The following is a 24,995-nucleotide window of genomic DNA, read 5'->3' on the forward strand; positions in this document are numbered from 1 at the left end:
TAGACTCGTTCCTAAATCTTAGCTCTTACCTTGATATCAAATTACTACCACTTTGAAAATCATCGTTTGATGAGGGGTCATACCTAAACTTCTCCCAAACCGAGAATGGTAGCTCACTCAAATATATTGTAACCAAAGAAAAAAAGAGTGGCCCCCTTTCCGTATAAATGTTGTTCCGAATTTTTGTGATTCTGCAAACAAGGATTCTTACCCACAGGCTATCTAGGCAGCTGTTGAACTCGGCCTAGCTCAATATCTCAGTCACCCTATTAAATAATTGAAAGTACTTTCTTTTTCTCTCTTCCTCCTCTATGCATGATATCCCATCAACCATTCACAGGTAAAAGAATTAATATACATAGCTTTGATAAATAAATGAGTAAAAATGGACGGTTGATGGACCCTGAATCAAAATGAGTGACTCCCATGGTTTCTCTTTAATTTTGCTTCAGCTCCAATACAAAATGTATTCTACCATTTAGCTTTCCTTGTAATAATAACTAAAGTCATACACATCAAAAATTGAAGCCATGTTTTGGAAATTAGTATAATGGAGGAAAGATCATTTTTCCCTTTATAAATATCCTTCTCTGAGTTCCCCTTGCTTCCATTTTCTGCATATCTCCTTGTTTAGATTTTTGAAAGAAAAGAAGTCTAAGGAAAAAAACCCAAAAGGTAGAAACCTCTCTGTTTCTTTCATCATCTCCATCTTTTCTTTGTTTTCTTATCTGGGTATTGATCAAAATACTCAAACACCACTAGTAATCCAACCTTCAGTGCCTCACTTGTTTTAGTCCAATTCATGTTTTTCATTCCACAGCTAGATCGATCAGCTACTGCTTGATGTTTGTTGTCAAAGAACCCATAAAGAAATGAACTTAAAACCTTTTAGTCGATCAGTTGGCAATTTCTTTTAGTTCATAACATGTTTTTGTGTGTCCACAGCTAGATCAGAAACAGTCTGATGTTTGTTGTCAAAGAACCAAAAGAGCAATGAACTTCAAAACCAGTTCTCAATTCTTGAGCTAGTTAGTTGTAGTGTAACAGCAAGCTATCTTTTCTTGATCACACCCTAGATAGGAGAGATTAGTACTATTCAGAAACTGTGTTTTGAGATTCTGATTTTTACAAAAATTATGATCCTTTTTTGCTTGATGGATAATTCTCATTTCTACATTAACTTTCATCCTTTTTCTACTTGACTGTGATTCTCAGCTGAAACTATGGCCTATGAAAACAAACCAAACACTGACCTGGACGCTGATGCCCAAAGAAGATTGGGAAGGGGAAAGATAGAGATCAAGCGGATCGAAAACACCACCAATCGCCAAGTTACCTTCTGCAAAAGGCGCAATGGTTTGCTCAAGAAGGCCTATGAGCTCTCTGTGCTCTGTGATGCTGAGGTTGCTCTCATAGTCTTCTCTAACCGTGGCCGCCTCTATGAGTATTCCAACAACAGGTATAATCCTAAATTGGTCCTACTCTTCTTCCTCTTCTCAAATTCCTCAAAGTTTCACAAAGTTTTGTGCTTTCCTAGCTTCAAGTGTTCTTGGCAAAAAAGAAGTGTGTTCTTGGCAAAACTTCAGCAAAAACTTTGGTTTTTAAAAGTAATTGGGGACTGGTGTTGAAGATTCTTGCTTCTGCAACAGATCTTTGGGTGTGGATTCAATCACAGAAACATAATTAATCATTGTTCTGTACTCAGCTGAGAGAGCCTGAGATGGAGTATTCTGTCTTTCTCTTTCTTGAACCAAAGAACCAGTACTTGTCTCTTTTTTTCTTCTATTTTTTTTTTTCCTTCTATGTGCTCTAGTTAGTTTTTTTTCATTCTGTTTATGACCAATTTCTTAGCTCTTGGTTTGGTAGAAGCATAGATCTGGTGTTAAACATAGAAAAAATAGTATATAAGGGATGGAAATAGAAACTAGTAGTGGGTTTTGGAATGTATGCAGGGCTCTGAGATCAGCTCCTTGCCTTCCTCCATTGCTGTTTCCTTTTTCTCTTTTTTAGTTTCTCTTTCTCTCTCGCTCACTCTGTGCAACACTCTCTTATGTCATCTATGAAGCTAAGATGGTCTACAACACAAGCTGTCACGCTCCTATTAGCCCAGTCCCCGATCTCCTTGACACTTCCTCAATAGCACATCAGTTATGGACACCAAGAAAGTAAAAGTACAATTTTATTTTATTTTCTATAAAAAAAAAAGGATAAGACCATGGCTGGAAAAAAGAAAGGGCACAAAAGATTAGCTAGGGTTTTTTCCAAAACACCCAAATGGGTTATCCTTGAACTGTGTTGGAGTTTACCTTTGTTCTAACAACCAAATCAGGCAACATCTAGTCACACCAAGATGAGGTATTCCCCAAATCTGACTTTCCTCACCTGGAAAATCAAACACAGGAGGTTTTAACCTAATTAGGGTTTATTAGCAACTGCAATTAGTAATCACTTGGCCCAAGATCTATACTGGGTCACCCTTAAATCAAGTAAAAATGAGATATTTTCACCCATCCAATCAAAACCCAGTTCCAAAATGTTTTCTTTTCCCTTAAATTTCTGACCTTTTCTGGGAAATGGGTGTGTTCTGGTTAGGGTTAGTTTTGGTCTTTGGTTCACAGAATCTTTGGTCACGTCACCTCGAGATTTTTCGGTTCCTCATTTCTGACAAAAGAGTTCTATGTCATGATTCACAGTGGGGTTACTTCTCTTTCCTTCTTGAACCCTAAATTTCAATTTCTTTCTTGGATCTCATAGAAAATATTAGCTCTTTCTTTATAGTTTTCTTTCAGATTTGCTCTTAAAGCTCTCAGTCACCCCAGCCAATGAGCTCACAGCTCTCGACTGGGCCATCAATGAGTCACTGTTGGCATTCTGGAGAGACACTTTTAATTTCCTCAGAATCTTGTATAGATATATTTGTGCAAGTTTTGAAGGGTGTGGAGAAGAGAGAGAGAGAGAGAGAGAGAGAGAGAGAGAGAGAGAGAGAGAGAGAGAGAGAGAGAGAGAGAGAGAGAGAGAGAGAGAGAGAGAGAGAGAGAGAGAGAAAGTGAGGAGTGTTGCAGAAACAAAGATATGAAATCTGCGAGCCAATGGGAAGTTCTGAGCTTTTGGCTTATTATGACTGCTTCTGAAACAGACGGCTTTGATGTTGTCAATGTCATCGGAGTTTCATATAGAAAAGACTGGTTCTTTATTATATATTTACTGTCAGTAAGTTTTTCAAATCCTTTCGAGGTGGGTAATAGTGTAAGGTTTAGGGTAATATCCCTTGGGTAATTGGTGGGAGAGAACATGGCAGAGTGAATTCCGGCCAATCAGATTGGGGAGCTGTGCCATCGTGGCAACAGGTAGCCAATCACAAGCTCGACGGTTTTAAGGTATTATCAGAGGTGCATAGAAAAGAGTGTGAGTACTGTTGGATCAATTTGACCGAGGTAGATGTCTTTCTTTATTAGGCTCAGTTAAACTGAGAGAGTGAGAGAGTGAGTTCATTTGTCTACTAGTCTAATGGCCTAAGTGTGAGCGAGGTTTATGGTTTATCATAATTTCTACTTAACCCTCAATTTTTGGGGTTTTGTTTAGTTATCTCCTGAGCAGAAAGCTGTAATCTTGGATGTGTATCACATCTGTCACATTTGAAATTGACCCAGTCTAAAACACACAACTGGGTTTCTTCCTTGGCACATTGAGATTTTCTTGATTCTTATATTAGATACAGTTAAGTAGCTAGCTTAGAGATTTGGTTTTTTTTTTTTGAGCTAATGAAGAGTGCAGGTCTTTGCTTTACCAGATATAGAGCATTCAGACAACCCGTTTTATTCTTTCAACTTCAAGCATTAGTTTGTAGGAACATTTTCAATTTCCCTTTTCACCATAAAAAACTTCGATCAATGACCTTTTCCCTCTATACATATATCATAATGTTCTAGCTCACCCTTTTGGCTAAATTTTTTAATCTTTCTCCGTTTCCTATTGAGGCGTGGCTCATTGCGTGCCTCATTTAGTTCTATTTTGTGTAAACCAAATTCTTTCATTGTAGATATGTAGTAAACTAAAGTATTAGCGTGCATATTCCTATTCTATTAAAATTCATGATCATAGATTCAAATTTAGATTATTCTTCATTTATTTGCTTGTTTTAGTAGAGATATATTTTCTTGTTCTATATCAAAGTACTGCTAGTCCTTTATTCTTGGGTTCTGTCTTTTCTCATATCTCAAAATGGTACATGAGGATATCAGAAATTCTCTTTCACATTCAGTGTTGTGCATGTGTGAATAGATGATGAATGTAAAGCCACACAATAATTCAATAAAACCTGTTCAGTAACTGTAACTTTGATCATGGCCGGGTCAAGAATTATGCTTTATGTTAATTAGTCACTTCCGGATGTTGTAATATGTACCCTTATATAGTATCTTATTTCATGCTTTGATTGCTTAGCAGTGTTAGAGAAACGATTGAACGATACAAGAAGGCATGTGCAGATACTTCAACTAATGGATCTGCCTCAGAAGCTACTGCTCAGGTATATATGTATATACTTCACAATAGTAGATTTTACATAAAATCTTCAAGAAATTGAAGCTTAATATACTTTGCTAGTAATGAAACTGCTTTGTGTAAACAAAGATAATTTTTTGGGAAGTGGGAACTAGCAATACTTGAATATGTGTCAAGGTTAATTTCCTTTTCATAACTTATTAACGTTTATTATAACTTGATGTATGTTTATCTGCATTCAGAATTGTAAAAAATATATGTAGTTATATATAGTTTCTCTGTGAACTCTAATTTAAATTAATTGTAACTCACCATTTACTGAATGAATTATCTTCATTTTCTCACATTGAAATGTTCCTAAACGTATATGTTTCTATATGAATCACAAATCAGTACTATCAGCAAGAAGCTGCCAAGCTGCGCAACCAGATAAATGCTTTGCAGAACAGTAACAGGTAATCAATCTCTGAGAGCCTAGGTCAATCCTATAATTAATTAGCTATATAACAAAAAAAGTTTCAGCTTGGCAAATATTGACAAGCTGTTGATATCCAGGGGTTATATGGCTGAGGGTTTAAGCAATATGAATATCAAGGAGCTCAAGGGCATGGAGAGCAAACTTGAGAAAGCAATTACCAGAATTAGATCCAAGAAGGTATAGCTACAATCTGAGTATCTGATATTGTTTGCGGTGGATTTTGACATAATTACCACTGACTATTTTTACCTTTTTTATTTGAACTCTCTCAGAATGAACTCTTGTTTGCCGAAATTGAGTACATGCAGAAAAGGGTATGTCCACTCTTCGAGCGGCTCATTTATCATTACTTCCTCCTGCACATTGTTTTCCTGGACATATGAGATAGTTTATGAACACATTTTTGAGCCTGTTGTAAGCAACTTATGGATGCCTTCTCTGTACTTAATTACCATATATATAAATTTGCACTTATATGCATTTAACTCGCTTAGTTATTCTGGAGTTTTAACTGACACCTCACTTGGCCATTCTGTTGTCAAAGATGTAATGACTAATTCTATGGTTCATGCATCTTCTAAGTTTTCTAAGAATGCAGTCTTAATTTACCTGCCAATATTCTGTGTTACCTTACGAAGTTGCACTCATACTGAACATATCAAAATCTATTAATACTTTTTATTTACTTTTCTGCATTGCAGGAACTTGACTTGCATAACAATAACCAGCTCCTCCGAGCAAAGGTCTCTCTCTATGAAAATACAACTCTATATTGTGTCTTGATATTCTTGTGCTTGTGTTCTGTTAGCACTTGTAGTACCTATTAGTGATTCGTGTGAATTGTGGTGGAAGGGGCAGATAGCTGAGAATGAGAGGCAACAGCAGAGCATAAATGCAATTGCAGGAGGGCATGGAAGCTATGAGATCGTGCAGCCGACTCAGCCCTTTCATGAGGCTCGCAACTATTTTCAAGTGAATGCTTTGCAACCCAATATTCATCAGTACTCGCGCCATGACCAAGTTTCCCTTCAGTTAGTGTAAGTACAGTAAAAACAGCTATAGCAATTGCCTGTTTGTACTATGTGTCACAGTTTAACTGTACTTTTTTTTTCTCTTTACAGTTGATATATACGTATGTTGGCCTGGTTTCTGCTGACTTCATATTCAATGGAGGGCGCATATGTATTATGCACCAGATGATAGCTTGCTAGCTACAAGTAGTACTTTGTTAAGTATGAGTTGAGCGGAAATCAGGTTTGCTTTGTGGTTAATTGAAAAAAAACCTCTCCCTCAGTTAGTACTGGAATTTCACCAAGTACTAAAATGGGATCTCTTGCTTGTATAATTATTACTTAATTCTGCAGCACTATGTTCTAAGATTCTGTGAGATATACACTTTTAACAGTTGAACTCGTAATTGATCTTTTATAATATTTGGTGTGCATCTTTTAATACATCTGATATTCAAGCATATACGTAGTAGATCAACTCGTAAAGATTGGTTACGTTTTGATTCATACATTTGTTAATTAGAAAAAAATTGTTTTTTGCTAGCTTGAGAAGATTACAGTTTAATGACTTGTTGAAATTCAACGTGAAAAGTCATTTTCTTTGATTTTTCTAAAGCTGCAGGATTATAGGTTAAGATGAACTAGGTGACTGACATCCATAGGATAATTATCAGTGGGCTGGACACTAGTGTATGTTCTGAATGCAGTGATTCGGTTCAATGCCTCAGTAGGGCGGAATGAGTCCCAGAACACATACTCACTCTATTCTGGCATGGAGTTCCGGAACGAATGCATTGTCCGACATTATCCACCGGACAACACCCAACAGTCAAAACCTTGAATCCTGTGATTACGAAAATAAAGAACTCAATTAGTCCCCAGATGCAGTTTAGGGTTTATTTGGCAATATTAAAGCACTTGTGGATGATCAAGAGTGTTACTCAATAGCTAGGGTTTGGCAAACTAAAGGTACTACTAGTTCTAAAAGCGCATAACAGCACTTCAAAATGCCTTGAATCCTAATAGAAAGAGGATATTTTCTCCTGAATATATATGTACTTACCAACAGAAGAAGGATCCCCTGAACTCATTCCAGTACTGTTGACATAGATGAATTTTGCATTAGTCAAATTGGTGTTGAGCTGATTAACAAGAGATACAAGCTTTTGGTTAAAAAGCTGGGCTGCACTGTTCAATTCATCTACACATGCTGTCCCATTCGCTTTCGAAATTGCATTAGGAGTGCAACCTATTAGTCCCAGTCCAACCAAGACAACCTTCCTTGCTCCATATTGGTTGTACAAGGTCTTCAATAAACAATACCAACCCCACCAATCAGTTTCACATCGATAAATTTAAGTACTAGATTTCAAATCTCAAAAATATAGACCATGGAAAGTTAAATTACTAACCAGTATTTGGCGAGTATATTGGTCAATAAGAACTGAAGCATATTGTTCAGGGGTATATCTCTTGCTGGTGGGAAAGAACTGAGGCATGAAGTAATTGTTAATGTAATCGTTGTTACCCATTCCGATTGAGTATAGGCACTTGTTCAAGTACTGCAAGGTCTGTTGTTTATTTCGAAGCACAAGATTGTGATTTGGTGATTCTGTAACTGGTGATCTAAGCTGATGTGACCACCCTGCAAGCACAGATAGATATTGTGATTAATTCAGTGCTATGTCGGCACATGATACTAGCTAGTTGAGTATCTGCATATGTAACCAAGTCTTGTGGGAATAATTACCAGATTGGAGCCAGTTCCCTGCGGCGCCGGATGCATAATTGAGACCTTTAACAATGTCCTGTCCTATTGTAGTAGCAAATGGTGGGATAGGAGTCTCAAATCCCAAAAATTCAGCTGCAAATATATGTTCGTAAGTCAGTTTTAATTTAGGAGCTGGCCTCATATTTGGAATGCCTTGCAAAGAAATCTACTGTACAAACCGATGCAAACTAACTAACTAACTAGGTAAATCAGGTACATATGTTTAGCTGAACAAACTGACTGAGAGTTCACATACAGATGCAATTTAAAAGAGACGGATATATATGGAATACAACCTAGTATATCAACAGTAGTTTTGCCATTGGAAAATCTTCCTGTTGGTACTCCACCAGGATAATCAATTCCGTACGGCGCGTAATTCACTTTGGCCAAAGTCCCGAGGAGGTTGTTATTGCCGTTATCGGCCAGTGAATCACCGAAAATGAAGAAGCAAGGTACTTGTGGCGCTCCAAGAACACAAGATTGTGATAATGAAACCACCAAAACAGTAATCACCGTTAACCATTTCTGTGTATCTTTTGCCATTATGAGATTAGAATATAATTAGGAAAATGAAAGCTAGCTAGCTAGTGTACAAAGAATGAAAGAAACGGAGGGACTGGAGCTAGCTAGCCATGTATTATCAGAACAAATCTGCAAAGAAAATTGTGTCGCGGAGGAGTTTATATAGAGATGGCAACGAAATATTGTTACATATATATGAAGCCAAAGTAGGGAAATGATTGCCTTCAAGATTGATACCTATTTGGCCATTAAAAACATACATATATATTGAAAATGGGTTTGAGATAAGGAGTACGTACCCATCTAATTTGCACTCCATCCTCCAGCCATCATTGAGCTCATTTCAAAACCCCATTCTTCTCAATGCTGTTTGAGACGTTAATTTCTGGGCAATCAAACAAAGAAATAGATGGTCATAATTGGGAACTAAACTGAAAGATTTGGCGTGCAAGTTACTGAAAATGGGTGTGGGATTCCAGGTTTTAAGGATTACCCATCAGGCACCCATCATCAGTGCATGACTTGACTTGGAGTTGCAAAGGAATTATAAATCCTTTTGGAAAGGAAAATGAATAATCTTTTGTGGTGAGAATAAGTATGATGGCTATATATATATTGTCCATAAGCTTCCCTAATCTTCCATATATGTGATGAGGTTAACCATGCTGCTAGCCGATTAATTTGGACTTTGGAGTAGATCTGGCTCTTGTAGGAATCAATTCTTCAGTCATCATCATAGTTCGGTTGTTCAAATATTTTCTACTTTTATTCATAATGTTTATAAGATTACATACTTATTTCGATATGTACTCATTTTGATATCTTTACTACAATAAAGCGAGGCGTTCAGAAAAATCACCAAAATATGAACTTCCGAATCTACCCATCTATCGTCTAACTCTAACCAGAAAACACTGGGGCTAATATCGTCAAATAACAAAAAAAGTCCTAAGAGCTATATAAATGGCGGAAGGTTGGGAGAAAAGAAATTCGCGTTGAAACACAATCTGCAGTTAACAAAGGATAACTGTAGGCGCACGAATACGACACTAGGCTACTGGGTAAGATGTGGGAGGTTATCGGGGCAGATATGGCTTCCTATAAAACGAAGGACCCAACTCAGAATCATTCTCAAAAAGAGATTCGGAGAAAACTCACATAGATTGAGGTTTGAGGACCAGAGCAGACTGAAATCCATAGAGAGGAAAGATTGGTGTCCAAATCGGTTATTTGCAAACAAATCTGTTGTTTAGTGGCTCAATTTGGTTGTGTTAATCTTGTTTTGGATTAAGGGTATTATTGTAATAGTTATTTTAAGGCTATTAAAGAGGGTAGCAATAGGGTTTCTCAGGTTATAGAGATAGTTTTTGTTTGCTGCCGTAAAACACCTTTGAGAGCTGCTGTTATAGAAGAGTTGTTGTGTCACTTTGTAAACCTTGTTTGATAGTGGATTTCCTTCTCCCTGCTGCTCCGTGGACATAGGCAATTGCCGAACCACGTTAAATCCTTTGTGTTCTCTTTTGTTTTCTGTTCTTGCATAGATTTGATCTGTGGCTTTTTCCCCGTAGTAATCTCTTGTTCATCTGTTAGCCCGCTGTTATTTGGTCTGAGCGCAACAACTAGTATCAGAGCCAGTTGCGACTCTGATTTGAGGAGATGGGTGATGAACATGGAGATGCAGATAGATTTGCAAGAACAACGGTTCAGAATGCAAAGTTTGAGGTGGAGAAATTAGTTGGTACAAACAACTTTGGGATGTGGCAGTGCGAAGTGAAAGATGTGTTAGCTCAACAAGATTTGGATATGGCTTTAGAAGATAGGCCCGAGGGTATGTCAGATAAAGATTGAATTGGCAGAAGATAAATAAGATGGCTTACTATACGATTCGCTTATGTTTGGCGAAGCAGCCAAAGTTCGATGTGATGCGGGAAATGATGACAAAAGAGTTGTGGCAAAAGTTAGAAGACAAATACATGATGAAAAGTGCTGAGAATCGTTTGCATTTGAAGAGGAGGCTGTTCAATTTCAAGTACAAAGAAGGTACGAAGATGATTCACCATCTTGATGCTTTTAATAAATTGGTTGCCGATTTGTTGAATTTAGATGAAGAAATTAAAGATGAAGATAAAGCTATACTTTTAGTGAATTCTCTGCCATATTCATATGAACATTTGGTAACAACTCTTCTTCATGATAAAGAGACTATTAAGTTTGAAGAAGTTTCTAATTCTCTGATGAGAATTATGAAATTAGACATGTTGATAAGCAGAGTACTGCATCTACCTCAGATTGTTTGGTTGTTAGAGCAGGACAGTTGAAAGGAAAAATCACGGCAGTAGAAAAAAGTTTCATTCTCATCCAAGAGGAAACTCCAAAAACAGAAGAAGTTTGGGGAGATGAATGTGCATTTTGTCATGAGCAAGGGCATTGGAAGAATGATTGCCAGAAGTTGAAAAACAAGAACAAAGGCACTCATGCCAATGTGGCATTTAGTGAGGACGAGTCTGAATTTGTTCTCAATGTCCAAGGAACTAGTTGTGTTGCGTCTGCTGATCCTGATTCATGGCTCTTGGATAGTGGTTGTTCTCAACATATGTGCCACAATAGAGATTGGTTTGCAACACTAGATACAAGTGTTAGTGGAAGTGTGTTCAGGGTGATGACTATCCATATGATAGAAAGGGAATTGGGATAATCAAGTTGAGGCTCCATGATGGTGCGGTTAGAGAACTAACCATTGTATGGTATGTTCCTATGCTTGGGCATAACTTAATCTCTTTGGGAGTCTTAGAAGCAAGTGGATATAGAATTGTTATGGAGAATGATGTTACTAAAGTATCAAAAGGAGCTTTAGTAGTGATGAAAGGAAACAGACATGTCAATTTGTACTTACTGCAAGGAGAAACAATAATAGGTAGTGTTGCTGCTGTGAAAGAATGTATTGATTCTAATGATACCAAGCTGTGGCATATGAGACTTGGGCACGCGGGAGAAAAAGCTCTTCAAGGATTGGTGAAACAAGGCCTATTAAAAGGAGTTAAAACTTGCAAACTCGACTTATGTGAGCATTGTGTTTTAGACAAGCAGACAAGAGTGAAGTTTGGCACCGTAGTGCATCAAACTAAAGGAATTCTTGATTATGTGCACTCTGATGTTTGGGGACCTACAGAAATAGCCTTTAAGAGTGATAAACATTGATTTGTGACATTTGTTGATGACTACTCTAGAAGATTATGGGTCTACACAATAAAGCACAAATATGAGGTGTTGAGTATTTTCTTGAATTGGAAGAATATGGTAGAAAACCAAACGGGGAAGAAAATCAAAGTTTTGAGGTTAGATAATGGTGGAGAGTATAAATCTGATCCTTTTCTAAAAGTGTGTAAAGAAAAAGGCATAGTTAGGCATTTCACTGTACTTGGAACCCCGCAGCAAAATGGGGTTGCTGAGAGATTGAACAGAACTTTGTTGGAGAAAGTGAGGTGCATGTTGGCTCAGTCCGGCTTGAGCAAATCATTTTGGGCAAAAGCTATCAACTATGTTTGTCACCTCGTCAATCGCTTACCATCTGCAACAATTGGAGGTAAAACTCTCATTGAGTATGGACCGGAAAACCAGTAATAGATTATGATTATTTGCACATATTTGGTTGTCTTGCTTATTTTCGTGTAACTAAATCTAAACTTGATCCGAGAGCCAAGAAGCCTATATTTGTTGATTTTAGCAGTGGTGTCAAAGGTTTCAGGTTGTGGTGCCCAGAGTTGAAGAAGCTTGTGATTAGTAGAGATGTCACATTTGATGAAGCTAGTATGCTTAATAGTAGCAAAAGGCTACTGGTGGATCACCGCGGAAGAATGGTAGAGATGTTCACATGTGGAGTTTGACAAAGTTCAACCTTCCAAGTCTCAACAACCGACTCAAGAGACTCAAAGTGAAGAAGAACATGAAGGAGTGAATGGTGAACATATACAAGTCCAAGATGGTGATGTGGCTGTACCTGACCAGCAACCTATTGCGTTGAGAAGAGAAAAAAGAACAATTAGAAAGCCTGCCAGATTTGAAGATTGTGTTGCTTATGTCTATCCCGTTGTTGCTGCTAAGATCCCATTAAGCTTCAAAGAAGTTGTAGCTAGTCCTGAAAGTGGAGAATGGAATGAAGCAATGAAGAAAGAGTTGAATTCTCATATGAAGAACAAGACATGAGATTTAGTTCAATTACCAGAAGGTAAAAGAGCTATTGGTTGCAAATGGGTATATGCCAAGAAGGAAGACGTTGATAATAACAGCAGCGTAAGATATAAAGCTAGACTGCTAGCAAAGGGATATTCACAGAAGGAAGGTGTAGACTACAACGAGATTTTTTCTCCTGTGGTGAAACATTGTTCTATTCGAGTGTTGTTGCCTTTGGTTGCACAATTTGACCTTGAATTGGTGCAACCTGATGTGAAAACGGCATTCTTACATGGTGACTTAGATGAAGAGATATACATGTCTCAGCCGGATGGATTTCAAGTCAATGGAAAAGAGAATTTGGTATGCAAATTGAACAAGTCACTGTATGGTTTGAAGCAATCCCCGTGTTAGTGGTATTTGAGATTTCATGACAGAAGTACTCCCGCAGTAAATATGATCATTGTGTTTATTTTAAGAAGCTACAAGATGGATCTTTCATCTACTTGTCAATATATGTAGATGACATGTTTATTGCTTCAAAGAATATGAAGGAGATAGAAAAGTTGAAAGAGCAAATGAAGGAGTTTGAAATGAAGGACCTTGGTGAAACAAGGAAGATACTTGGAATGGAGATTACCCGCAGTAGAGAAAAAGGTCTGCTTTGGCTAACACAGAAGCAATATTTGGAAAAGTTGCTACAGAAATTTAGAGTTCATGGTTCAACAAGAGCTGTAAGTACTCCTTTGGCCAATCATTTCAAACTTAGTGCTTTACAATGTCCCAAAACTGAAGAAGAGAAACAGTATATGAAAAATGTTCCATATGCTAATTTGGTTGGTGGCCTGATGTATGCTATGGTCTGTTCTAGACCCGATATTTCTCATGCAGTTGGTTTGGTTAGTCGTTATATGCATAATCCAGGTAAAGAGCATTTGAATGCTGCTAAATGGATATTGAAGTACCTACATGGGACTAGAGATGTGGGTTTATGTTTTGAGAGAAACACTGCTGGGATTGGAAAATTTGTTATTGGTTATACTGATTCTGACTATGCTGGTGATTTGGATAAAAGAAGATCGATTACAAGTTATTTGTACACCATGGCCAAGGGGCCTATAAGTTGGAGATTTGTGCTGCAAGATACAATAGCCTTGTCAACCATAGAGGTTGAATACATGGCTGTAAGGATTTAAAGAAGCTTTATGGCTGCGGGGACTCATCAATGAGTTAGGCATTTGTCAGAAGAAGGTGGAGGTTCATTGTGATAGCCAAAGTGCCATTTACTTGGCTAAATATCAGGTATATCACTCAAGAACGAAGCACATTGATGTTTGTTAGATTTCATTATGTGTGTGATATTGTTGAAAGGAAGAAGATTGCTCTTCAGAAGATACCTACTGTAGATAACCCAGTTGATATGTTGACAAAAGTTGTTGGTGCTGCCAAGTTTGAACATCGTTTGGACTTGGCTAATGAGCAGCAGGGAACTTGGGTTGTTGGTATTGCAGGGTATGGAGGCTCAAAGAGTGCAGATGTTGTTGTGATGTCTGTATATCTCGTTAAGGTGGAGATTGTTGTTTAGTGGCTTAATTTGGTTGTGTTAATCTTGTTTTGGATTAAGGGTATTATAGTAATAGGTATTTTAAGGCTATTAAAGAGGGTAACAATAGGGTTTCTCGGGTTATAGAGATAGTTTTTGTTTGTTGCCGTAAAACACCTTTGAGAGCTGTTGTTATAGAAGAGTTGCTGTGCATGTCACTTTGTAAACCTTGTTTGATAGTGGATTTCCTTCTCCCTGCTGCTCCGTGGACGTAGGCAATTGCCGAACTACGTCAAATCCTTTGTGTTCTTTTTTGTTTTCTGTTCTTGCATAGATTTGATCTGTGGGTATTTCCCCGCATTTCCCCGCAGTAATCTCTTGTTCATCTATTAGCTGCTGTTATTTGGTGCTGTTATTTGGTCCGCAACAAAATCTTCCACCACCAATTGAAGGTATTATCAACTTAATCTTTGTTGACTAGCTCTTTTTTTGAGATTTTGATTTCGGTTGTTTCTGGGTATTCGATTTCAAGTTCCAATTGCTTTTCTCATTGTTTTTCAGGTCTCCTAAAAGTAGGCATTCAAGCAACTTTCTGTCATTAGCATTCTTGATTAATTACATGAATGTTTGTATGCATGTATCTTTCTATGAGGATTTCGTATCAGTGCAACCATGTTTCGTATATACAGGACTAAAGTTGCAACCATATTTACCCGGCTCTAGATGTGTAAGGCATATCATTATCTTGCCAATTGAATTTGCAGGTATCCAAGTTTATGAGAAAGTTTTAACTTGGCTATATATATATCTCCTTAGAGTGATAAAAATTTAAACCTATTCATATATATGAACCAGTATACTGTAGATCAATAGTCATGCTTTCTTTTCTTTTTCTTTTATCATCTTATTTAGACTCTGTGTTCTGTGATAGATAGCAATAGATGATTGTGCTCAATGGTATCATACGACATGTGGGTAGTGTTTTACTCTTTTGAATAAGAGTAGTGATGTTGTTGTGGTCTAGTTTTAATCTGTTATTTACTTTCACTTTTTTCAATTTGTAGTGCAAGTTCAAGTGTTCAAGAACTCATAACGGTTCCATCTCAGCCCCATATTGTTACAGTTTCTTGAGGTAGTTCCATATCATGACAGGAGACGTGCTTTTGCAGATGGAAAATTCCATAGTATATAGGAATGAAAACTTACTTATCTTTACTCTAATATCTTATAGCAATCTGCCTAATTTTCTGTTTTGTCCGACTTGCATATCTTTACTGTAGAGCTAAGGGGATGCAAATTCACATCTTCATTTTGAGTGACCGCTGCAGAAAGGGGATTTACTCTGATTGGTCTTGCAGAAATACATAAGTTAGCACACTGCTAAAGACAAAGTTGAAAGGTGTTAATAGGGTAGATCTAGACTGCTGGTATGATAATTGATGAGAAACCAAAGTAAGTTTAAGTTTTATGTAAAAACTGCTGGAACCTAAATTACTTAACAAAGTTTAACAAAGTTATTGTATAACATTATTTGATGGCAGAATGCATTACACTTATATTTCTCCACATGGACTTAATTATTTGCTTTGATGTGTATTTGAGTGTAGATTGTGTGCCGATAGTGTGCACTTCTGCTGCATGAGCCAGGGGATGTGTTGGAAATGTGCGTGTTCCTTTTGGTCTCTGGATTTGTTCTTTTCAAAATTTGATTAGTATATATGTATACTTTGTAATAGACACGAGTTTAGAAGATGGTGCCACAAAATTGTTCAAACCTCAAGGATATTTATTTGAATTCCGTAGTTGGGTTTTGTTGTCATTTACTTTGGCATTTCTATTAGTGAGGATGCAGGGCTAGGACTGTGGTGCAGCATAAGGATGATTTGGCATCTGCAATTGCATAGTCCATCCTCGATCTTGCTTTGTAATGCTGAATGATGAATAACCATGAGGATTTGATTACAGAAGAGACACAAGGGCCAACTAGCATTCTGATGCCTTGCTGATATTTTTTATTATTACTGACGTTAGTATGTAATTGAGATATATGGAATTGGTGGTCATCATTTTGAGTTGGACTAAGCCATTGGAAGAGTCGCATTACAATCATGTGTTTTATGGTCCAATAGTCTATAGAACACGAAAACAATATTCACACGCGTGAGTGCGGCCCTTTCGCGCGTGTATACGCAGGAAGGGTAGTTTGGGTTTATAGGTGGACTTATTTTATAAATTTATAAATTGGGCTGATCAATCATTACTTCCCTGGCTGTCATCATCATCAGAATTATTACTCAACTGTTTCGATCCACGGACAGTGGCCAAGAATGAAACCTTATCCACCTCAATGTAGTACGTACCATGAAACATGAATTCTGCGGTCACCTATCATTACGAAGATGGTTGAGAAGATGAAGCAATCAGTTTCAGACAAGGCTAGCCTTAATTTCTCATCACCATGAAAGAAGGAAACTTAATCAGTACGACGTAGCTAGCCCTGAAACATTGCTTGGGATATTACAAAAGCAAGAGTTCTAAACCATTTTGGCTCGGCGGCGTCTCTCGGACGAAAGGTATATAATTATTAGTACTTATTTCTGGTGTGGAGATATCTTTGCTTTCTAGGATGTTCATCATTGATTCATGAAATGCAACTTCATCTGAAAAAATGGCAGATATATTGCTAGCAGGAATATGGCGGTCAACGTCAGACTGATGGAGTCGACAGTGGTCAGGCCAGCGACGGAGACACCACGGCAGTCATTGTGGCTCTCGAACATGGACTTGGTGCAGCCCAGCACTCACACTCCTAGTATTTATATCTACAATAAGCCAAAAGGTGCAGACAAGGTCGACATGGCTGTCCTCAAGGACTCGCTCAGCAAGGCTCTTGTGCCCTTTTACCCTTTGGCCGGCCGTCTGAAGCAAAATATGGACGAGGGCGACAAGGGTCGACGTCGTCTAGAAATAGATTGCAATGCGGAGGGAGCCTTGTTTGTTGTGGCCGATAGCAGCTCTTGCATAGATGACTTGGGCGATTTTGCACCCACTCCCGAGTTCGGGAGAGGGCTCCTCCCAACCGTTGATTATTCCGGCGGTATATCTTCTTATCCTCTGTTGCTGGTTCAGATCACCTACTTCAAATGCGGTGCAGTGGCTCTTGGTGTTCGCCTAGATCATCATTTAGCAGATGGGTTATCTGCTCTTCACTTTATAAATACATGGTCTGATATTGCTCGTGGTGCGGACATTGCAATCCCACCAACGATCGACAGGACATTACTTCGTGCTCGAGAACAACCTCGGACTTTACTCGACCACAATCACCACATTGTATACCAACCTCCTAACGACCATGGAACGACTGGGGCAGAAACAGTCGTCTCGGTTTTTAAATTTACCAGGGAGCAGCTCAACATCTTGAAAGCTATGTCGACCATGACTAAGGAGGAAGACAATGAGATGAAGTATACGACATTTGAGGTGTTTGCAGGTCATGTATGGAGATGTGCCTGCAAGGCACGTGAACTAGCTAATGATCAAGAAACCAACTTTTACTTTGCTGTAAACGGAAGGACCAGACTGCAACCCCCACTCCCACCTGGTTACTTTGGTAATGTGATTTTCAGAGCCGCAGCAACAGCCGTAGCAGGGGATCTTATATCAAAACCACTATCGTATGCCGCATGCTGCATTCACAATGCTGTGGTGCGTATGGACGATGACTATCTTCGATCAGCACTCGACTATCTTGAACTTGAGCAGCGTCGACATCGGGATCTGCCAAGCCTTGCTCGTGGGACTCATGTTAGGTGCCCTAATCTTGGGATAACTAGCTGGTTTACGCTGCCCCTCTATGATGCTGACTTTGGATGGGGGCGACCGATTTTCATGGGTCGTGCTGGGATTCCAAGTGAAGGGAAGGCATACATGATACCAACCGCTACTAATGATGGAAGTTTATCGCTGTGCATCAATCTGGAGTCCCAGCATATGAAATCATTTTCCAAGTTGGTTTATGACATATGATCATTAAGTAATGAGGAAGATCAATCACAAGATGTTTGAGATGTTAGAATAATTTCTTTCTTTTTTTTTTTTTCTTTTTTTTGGAATAAATGTTAGAATCCTTTCATGTGTGAGATGTGTATGTTTACTAATTTGATGGACTAGTATTCATTTAAATTCTACCAGGTCAAATTTATTATGATGAGAGATTAAATCAAGGGAATGACATGTATATATCCTGTGAAAACATGTTTTAATTTATTTTCTTAATCAGTTCATCATCTCAAAATATTGAGAAAGTTTCATTTTCATATCATGTTTTATACGAAAAGTTATTATACTATCTTATACTACTCTCAGATCGAGGTGCTCTATGCAACGATGCATATGAACTTAAAGCTATGAAAAATGTGTACACAAAAACAAGAGGTCCAACTCGATCGCATCCCAACAATACATGAAGCAAAATCATTCACAGATCGTTTCAGGAAAAAAACAAAAAAACAAAAACAACAACATTCACAGATAAGATGATCTGTTGCTTCTGAAACACGGGTTTGTCTGCAGTTACATACTTACATTAGAGATCAGCAAAAACATTCAAGTATACGATACTAGTAGCAACATATAAGACTTCAGTTTCTCGATTGAAATAGTCCCATCGATTGTAGTTGTTATCACTTGGTCATCGATAGAGTGCAGATACAAGATACCGATTTATCTCTCAGAAGTCAGAACTATGTATAACTGTATAAGAGATTTTTCATGAACAATGTATCATTTACAACAATGTAGAGACTTCTCATTTCTCAAAAAATGAAAAATAAGAGTGATAATTCATTTTTCATTATATTTCCTTAACAAAACATTCTACATAAAGCTATTCTGTATATATTTGGATACCTTGTACGTTGTGGCTACATGAAAGATGCCGAGCAGACATAAGGGGCACAATGTAAAGGGACGATGAATTTTTTTTTGCATTTACCGCACCGTCACAGGGCCATCTTGTTTCATCTTAATGAGACTGCTTTCTATGTTTCTCAAGACCGGTTTATAGCTGCCATACATTAGATGAAATTTATCTTATTATTGCAGCCTTGCATGGAACTTATAAAAACAAGATGAATAGAGAAATGGAGAGGAGAGAGAAAATTACAGGCGTGCGAGCCCATTGTACGCTTGAGTGGTCTGTTGGAGTCTGGCTGAGAGCTGTAATACCTCAGCCGATAATGCCTCTGCTTTACTCTGTTCTTTTCCAAGTTGATCCTAAAAGAAAACGCAACCCCAATGCTTTATCAGCAAGGCCTAGGATATAGCAAATTGAAAAACTAATTAATTGGATTATCCTTTCACAACAAATAGATAACTCCTTGTAATTATACTCGAACAAGCTGTTATAGTGCAGTGGCTGATTCTCTACCTCTTAACAACCCAATAACATCCATATAGAATACGAAATTGAAGAGAACTCTATCGATGATCAAATGTGACACTAAACCAGACTAACCTTGATAGAGAGAAATTCAGTTGTATATTCAGCTGAACCAGTCTTGTTAGAGCCATTGTTATGGGAGTCAAGCAAACCCTTAGCCTGGTCAGTCCTTAACTTATCGAAGATTCCTCGGAGCTCTTAATTTTGCTTAAGACAGTCTTTCACCTGCAAGTAGAAGAGCACATATCTAAAACTGATTTCTACTCCCGCATCAAATCCTTGGTTATTCCACACCAACACGCTGTTTCATACATCCATCTTCGATTAGATGGATTCACCAATATATCAGCAAAAGTAGCTTAAACAATATCACCCATTTTCATGCACAACCGACAGTTTTTTGAGCCTAGTTAATGGGAAAGTAAACGACAAAATATTACTACAAAAAAATAATTCATCTGATAGATGCACAGTCAGCCAGATACGCAAAGGCAGAGTTCCTTGAACAAAGCTATATTCTGTCAATTGTCATCAATTCAGCCACCAAATGTACCTGATTCTCCCAGTGACAGCTATGCTCATAGCCTCCTGATGAGAACTAGATAAATTAGAGTTCTCCTCAAAAAGCCTTTCTATCTCCGAAGATTGGGAATCAATCTGCCAACATTTACAAAAAAGTGAGTTTGCTGTGAAACGAATACACACAAAAGGATACTCATGATAGAAAAATAAACTGCTGAGACTACCTCCATTAAAAGCTTTTGTCTACTGCTTTCCAATTTCTCAATCACTACAGCCATGTCATGCATCTGCTGCTCGAGTAACTCTTTGTCTTCCTGTTCATGAATGCATTAACCAGTAAATCATGTATCAAAGCATTATTTATTTGAGACCAACAAAACCGAGAGAAGGTAGACATAGTCACTCAGTCATAGTATGGTCATAGTAACCAATTCATATTTTGATCAATTGTTACTCAAATTAATACCCCATTGAGTCCAACCTCTATGTAATCCCATCCTTATTTTTTCATTCCCTCATTCATAGAAAAAGATAGTATAAACTTTCCGTAAAGATGAACAATCAGGCAAATAACTTCCAAATGAAAATCCCTTGCTGGCCACTTTGTCTGATTCTTCTGCAATGCAAGAACTAGGGGTTAAGAACATAGGAATGACAACCAAAAGGTGATGCAACAAATTGACAGATCCATAAAGGGATCTAAGATACTGTACAACAGCCTAAGTTGATGAATAAAAATACTTCATGGAACAAAAAAGCGAGAAGAGGTGCAACTCCGAGTACCTGAAGACTATCTAGACAAAGCTGCAAGTTTTTCTTCTAATTCTTGATTCTCAGATGTAAATTAACATATATATTTCTCGCATTCCTCCAACATCTGCGAACCGAGCAACAATATTAGCAATAATAATAATAGAAGACAATTGTGTAGGAAGGTCACATAGAATAAGTTGTATGACGGACCGATAGGTGGGATCGGGGCCCGAAGAAGTTTTGCTTAATCTTTCAGCAGCTCGCTTTTGGAGGGAATCCATGGCGGAGCGAAAGGCGAGGCTAAGGAAGGAGGATGGTTTTCCCTCTTCAGCCTCTGCACGGAGTTTCTCTCTTTCTCTCTTCTTTTTTCTGGTTTTGTTTCGATTCCGACTACCGAGACGGAGTACGAGTTTTAACGGAAAGGGCTTTCCCCGGCCCAAACACATTTCTCTAGTTTTGATCTTTATCGATCGGCTAAAAACAAAAGAAGATGGGTAAAATGAAAATTAATATGAAATTTTTTCAGTGAAAACGGAGGATGTGGGGGTGTTAAATGGAATTTCTCTTTTCATTCAGCTGAAAAATATGTCTAGTTATCAACTTAACCATTGATTTGAACGACCACTTAACGGATAAACTTAATTGTGTGACATTAGATAGTTAAAGGAGTGATCGATTGAAATTGAAAGTTAATGGAGTAAACTGTCGAGTGTATGAAAGTTAATGGAGTGACCAACATTTCTTCATCATCTTTTATTCGCCGATGATAGCTTGTTGTTTGGTAAAGCTACCGAGGAGGAATGTATTAGTATCAAGTCAGTTTTGGCAGATTATGAGTTGGCTTCCGGTCAACAAGTTAATTTTGCAAAGAGTAGTGTGGTTGTTGGTAGGGGTGTTTCAGTTGATGACCGCAGCTTTTTAGCTTCCCTTTTGGAAGTTGGGATTGTTGAGAAACATGCTAAGTACCTAGGGTTACCTACAGTTGTGGGTAGAAATAAAACAAAAACTTTCTCTTAAATCAAAGAGCAGTTGAGTCAGAAACTCGAGAGTTGGCAAGGGAAATTGTTAAGTGGAGCTGGGAAGGATATATTAATTAGAGTGGTGGCGCAGTCTTTCCCATCTTATTCTATGAGTTGTTTCCTCCTTCCTAAAACTTTATGCAATTCACTTAATCAGATGTGTGCTAAGTTTTGGTGGAGGAATAATTCTGACAATAAAAAATCCATTGGATGTCATGGGATAAACTATGTCGTCCGAAGGAGGAGGGTGGTATAGGATTTCGCGATCTTCATGCTCACAATTTAGCATTGCTTTCGAAGCAAGGATGGCGTCTTGTGAAGAACCCATCATCTTTGTTGGGTCGATTGTACAAAGTGAGGTATTTTCCTAATTCTGATTTTTGGTTAGCTCCAATTCCTTCATCTCCTTCGGCAAGCTGGAAGGGTATCTTTGAGGCTCGTGATTTATTGGTTAACGGTACACGTTGGCAATTTAGGGATGGTAGTTCGGTTCATGCTTGGGAGGATCCGTGGTTACCTCGTGATCGAGACTTTAGACCATTAAGTCGGAGAAGTATGAGACTTTCAATGGTCAGTGAGTTTATAACAGCTTCTAAGCAATGGGATTCTCAACTTTTGGAGGGACATTTTGAGCCTACTGACGTGAGTTTGATCCTCTCTATACCACTACTCCGACATCGTATGGCACATGATAAATTAATTTGCATTTTGATCCTAAAGGCTGGTTTGCTACAAGGTCAGCTTGTCTTCTAGCTCGACAACTCTCTTCAGATATCTCTTCCTCTTCTAGTTCGGTTGAACCTGGTAATTTTTGGCGGAAAGTTTGGCATCTTAATATCCCTGGTAAGGTTAAAGTCCATACTTGGAAAGTCTGTTCGTCTATATTGCCTACTATTTCATAGCTTCGAACTAAGAGAGTTTTCATAAACAATGGGTGTTGTTTCTGTAATCATGAGGATGAGGAAATCGAACATATCAGTTGGGATTGTTGTTTCTTGAAGGATCTTGTCCTATTGTTCCCAGAGCTAGTTGGAGTTTTCCAGGGAGTATCTAATTCCATGTCCATGATGGATTGGCTTTCTTCGTGTTCAGAGTCATTGTCTAGAGAGAATTTTCAGTTGCTTCTTGTCATTCTGTGGTCAATATGGAAGGAAAGGAACAGTCGACTTTGGGAGAACAAAGTGGCCTCGCTGAATAAGTTGTTCTATCAAGTACGCTCCTATATAGCTTTGTTACAGTTAACTTGGAAACCTAAGTTGGTCTCAAGAAGGTTTTTGAAACCGTGGACTCCTCCACCAAATGGATGGCTTAAAGCAAATCTAGACGGTGCCTTTAACCCTATCACAAGAATCGGAGGTGTTGGGGTTATAGTTCGGGACTCGAATGCAGTGGTAGTGAGGGGTCTGTGTTTCGGGTGAGTAATGGTACTTCTGTTGAGATTGTAGAAGCTTTTGCAGGACGTGCAGCTAGTGCGATGGCCAATGTGTATAGTTATTCTCCAATTGTGTTTGAGAGTGATTGCCTTAAGTTGGTTAAAGCTGTGTCTGATGTTGGGGACGATGATTCGAGCTTTGGGCAGGTAGTTGTTGATGTTAAACAAGAACTCTCTCTTCCCTTCCTTGTTCGTTTTTCTCACATGGTTTCAGAGAATCCAATTTGGCAGCTGACAAGCTAGCTAATTTAGCTCTCAATTTAGATTACTCTCTTAGATGGAATGGTCTGAATACATAGGAATTGGTTGGTTGTTTGTCCTCTGTTTGTACTTAATCTCATCAATAAAATCTTTCATTTCGATCAAAAAAAAAAAAAAACAATTCTCATGTTTCCTACGAGTCAGCTTCTATTAATTCTAAAAACAAATGAGTTGGCTTCTATTTGTTTCAAGTAAACGAGAGGTAAACTACCACATATGGCCAACAATGACGGACCTAGGATTTTAGGTTGGGGTGGGCTAAAATTTTTTCTTTCATTTTTTTCCTATGTTTTACATATCATATCTTAAATTAAAAACATATCAAATAATCACGTAGTTAACTGAATATTAAGAATTCAATATTATACATTTTATAGAAATTTGATAACAAAAGTTAAAGACAAAAGAACATACATACTCAAATTGAACCATACGCTCTTGAATAGAAGCAAAATCTAATAACAACGAAGCATATAAGCACCGCTTTAACAATACAGTAAACACTGCTAGTTAGGTGATCATGTAAATATTTTCTATTGAATCAAATTTCAAATGATTTGCAGATATATGAAACGTACGTTGATGAGTATTTTCGTTTTTTTACGATATCTCCGAAATCCCGGAGAAACTTTTTCCCGCCGAAAATTTTCGGCCTGCTTTGCACGTGGTTCTGCTGTCCGCCGAAATGTTTGACTGGCTTGTGGGCTGTTTGCACGTGGTCATGCCGTCATGCACTCATGAGCTGCCTTTCCTCCTTCTCCTCCACGTGTCCTCTCTCATGCGCTGCCTTTCCTCTTTCTCCTCCACGAATTGAAGCAAAATGTTGAATTTTGAAGCCAAGGGGATTCGAACCTTGGTTGGGGTTGATACAAGGCTAACACCTTAACCAATCCTACTAACCATTCAACTTGTAAATTTTATTATCTTTACAATATATATTAGGTTTTTTTTTTCTGAATTTGAAAAGCAAAAAATTAGGTAAATGTCTAATCCCCAACTAACTTTTTTACCTATACTTCTATAAAAAATTAAAAAAAACTTTTTTACCTACACTTCTTAATTTATTTTTAATATATCTACCTTTTAAAAAAAAATATTTAAAGTAAATTTTTAAGAATTATTAACGGTTCAGTACTAACCTTTTCACCTTAACTTACTACTCTCTATAGATTAATGTTTATTCAAAGTTTTCATTTCAAATATAGTACATAATATAGAAAACAAATATCTCTTAAAGTTTGGTTTAAAATTTCCTTGTTTTTTTTAAATTTCCGTCAATTTTCTCATTTTTTTACTGTAATCGATATTTCCCAGAAATTTCCATCGAAATTTCCATATTTTGGAGAGTCGAAATTTCCGTAATCATCGAAATTTTCTTCCTTGGTCTGGATGCAATTCATGATGCAATTCATGTAACCCTTGAAAATTTGGTTAAAGAAACAGCTTTTATTTCCACTAGAATTTTATTTCCATAGCCTCGAGGTATCTACATCTCTGCCACCAGAGGATTGAACTCTAGCTCAACTAGTTGACTAACATCCATTGGATAAGTGTCGGCAGACTCA

The 24,995-nt window shown here is 37.8% G+C and overlaps 2 protein-coding genes, 1 non-coding gene and 1 pseudogene across 6 annotated transcripts in view; 2 read left to right on the top strand and 2 right to left on the bottom strand.

Annotated features, from left to right (window-relative positions):
* Positions 1–590: 590 nt before the first annotated feature.
* LOC101303096 (floral homeotic protein AGAMOUS-like) lies at positions 591–6,436 on the top strand. 2 transcript variants are annotated; one of them, XM_004293599.1, is made up of 9 exons: positions 591–675; positions 1,216–1,459; positions 4,444–4,528; positions 4,897–4,958; positions 5,059–5,158; positions 5,254–5,295; positions 5,683–5,724; positions 5,840–6,022; positions 6,103–6,436. In XM_004293599.1, exons 2-8 carry the CDS (start codon positions 1,224–1,226, stop codon positions 6,020–6,022), a joined length of 750 nt encoding a protein of 249 aa, XP_004293647.1. In that variant the 5' UTR covers positions 591–675; positions 1,216–1,223; the 3' UTR covers positions 6,103–6,436. The 2 variants fall into 2 exon arrangements, with proteins under 2 accessions (XP_004293647.1, XP_004293646.1); XM_004293598.1 differs by lacking the exon at positions 591–675 and having other exon boundaries at positions 853–1,459; positions 4,447–4,528; positions 5,834–6,022.
* Positions 6,437–6,615: 179 nt separating this feature from the next.
* Positions 6,616–24,995, bottom strand: part of LOC101297418 — a 35,359-nt pseudogene continuing 16,979 nt past the window's right edge. Inside the window, exons 6-10 of the transcript XR_184357.1 lie at positions 8,059–8,290; positions 7,734–7,855; positions 7,404–7,639; positions 7,055–7,298; positions 6,616–6,835 (exon numbers count right to left, since the gene is read on the bottom strand). The product of XR_184357.1 is annotated as an uncharacterized LOC101297418 (transcript). The remainder of the gene's footprint in view (positions 6,836–7,054; positions 7,299–7,403; positions 7,640–7,733; positions 7,856–8,058; positions 8,291–24,995) is intronic.
* On the top strand, positions 16,355–18,071 carry LOC101303591 (shikimate O-hydroxycinnamoyltransferase-like). Its single transcript, XM_004293600.1, has 2 exons — positions 16,355–16,573; positions 16,676–18,071. The coding sequence occupies exon 2, from the start codon at positions 16,695–16,697 to the stop codon at positions 18,027–18,029; it is 1,335 nt and encodes a 444-aa protein (XP_004293648.1). The 5' UTR covers positions 16,355–16,573; positions 16,676–16,694; the 3' UTR covers positions 18,030–18,071.
* On the bottom strand, positions 19,768–21,105 carry LOC101304456. Of its 2 annotated transcripts, XR_184196.1 has the most exons (5): positions 20,929–21,105; positions 20,749–20,842; positions 20,508–20,581; positions 20,190–20,275; positions 19,804–20,100 (listed from the first exon to the last, which is right to left on the bottom strand). It is a non-coding gene; the product is annotated as an uncharacterized LOC101304456 (transcript). The 2 variants fall into 2 exon arrangements; XR_184195.1 differs by lacking the exons at positions 20,749–20,842; positions 20,929–21,105 and having other exon boundaries at positions 19,768–20,100; positions 20,190–20,703.

Source organism: Fragaria vesca, linkage group LG3 (genome assembly GCF_000184155.1).
Source record: "Fragaria vesca subsp. vesca linkage group LG3, FraVesHawaii_1.0, whole genome shotgun sequence".
NCBI lineage: Eukaryota > Viridiplantae > Streptophyta > Magnoliopsida > Rosales > Rosaceae > Fragaria > Fragaria vesca.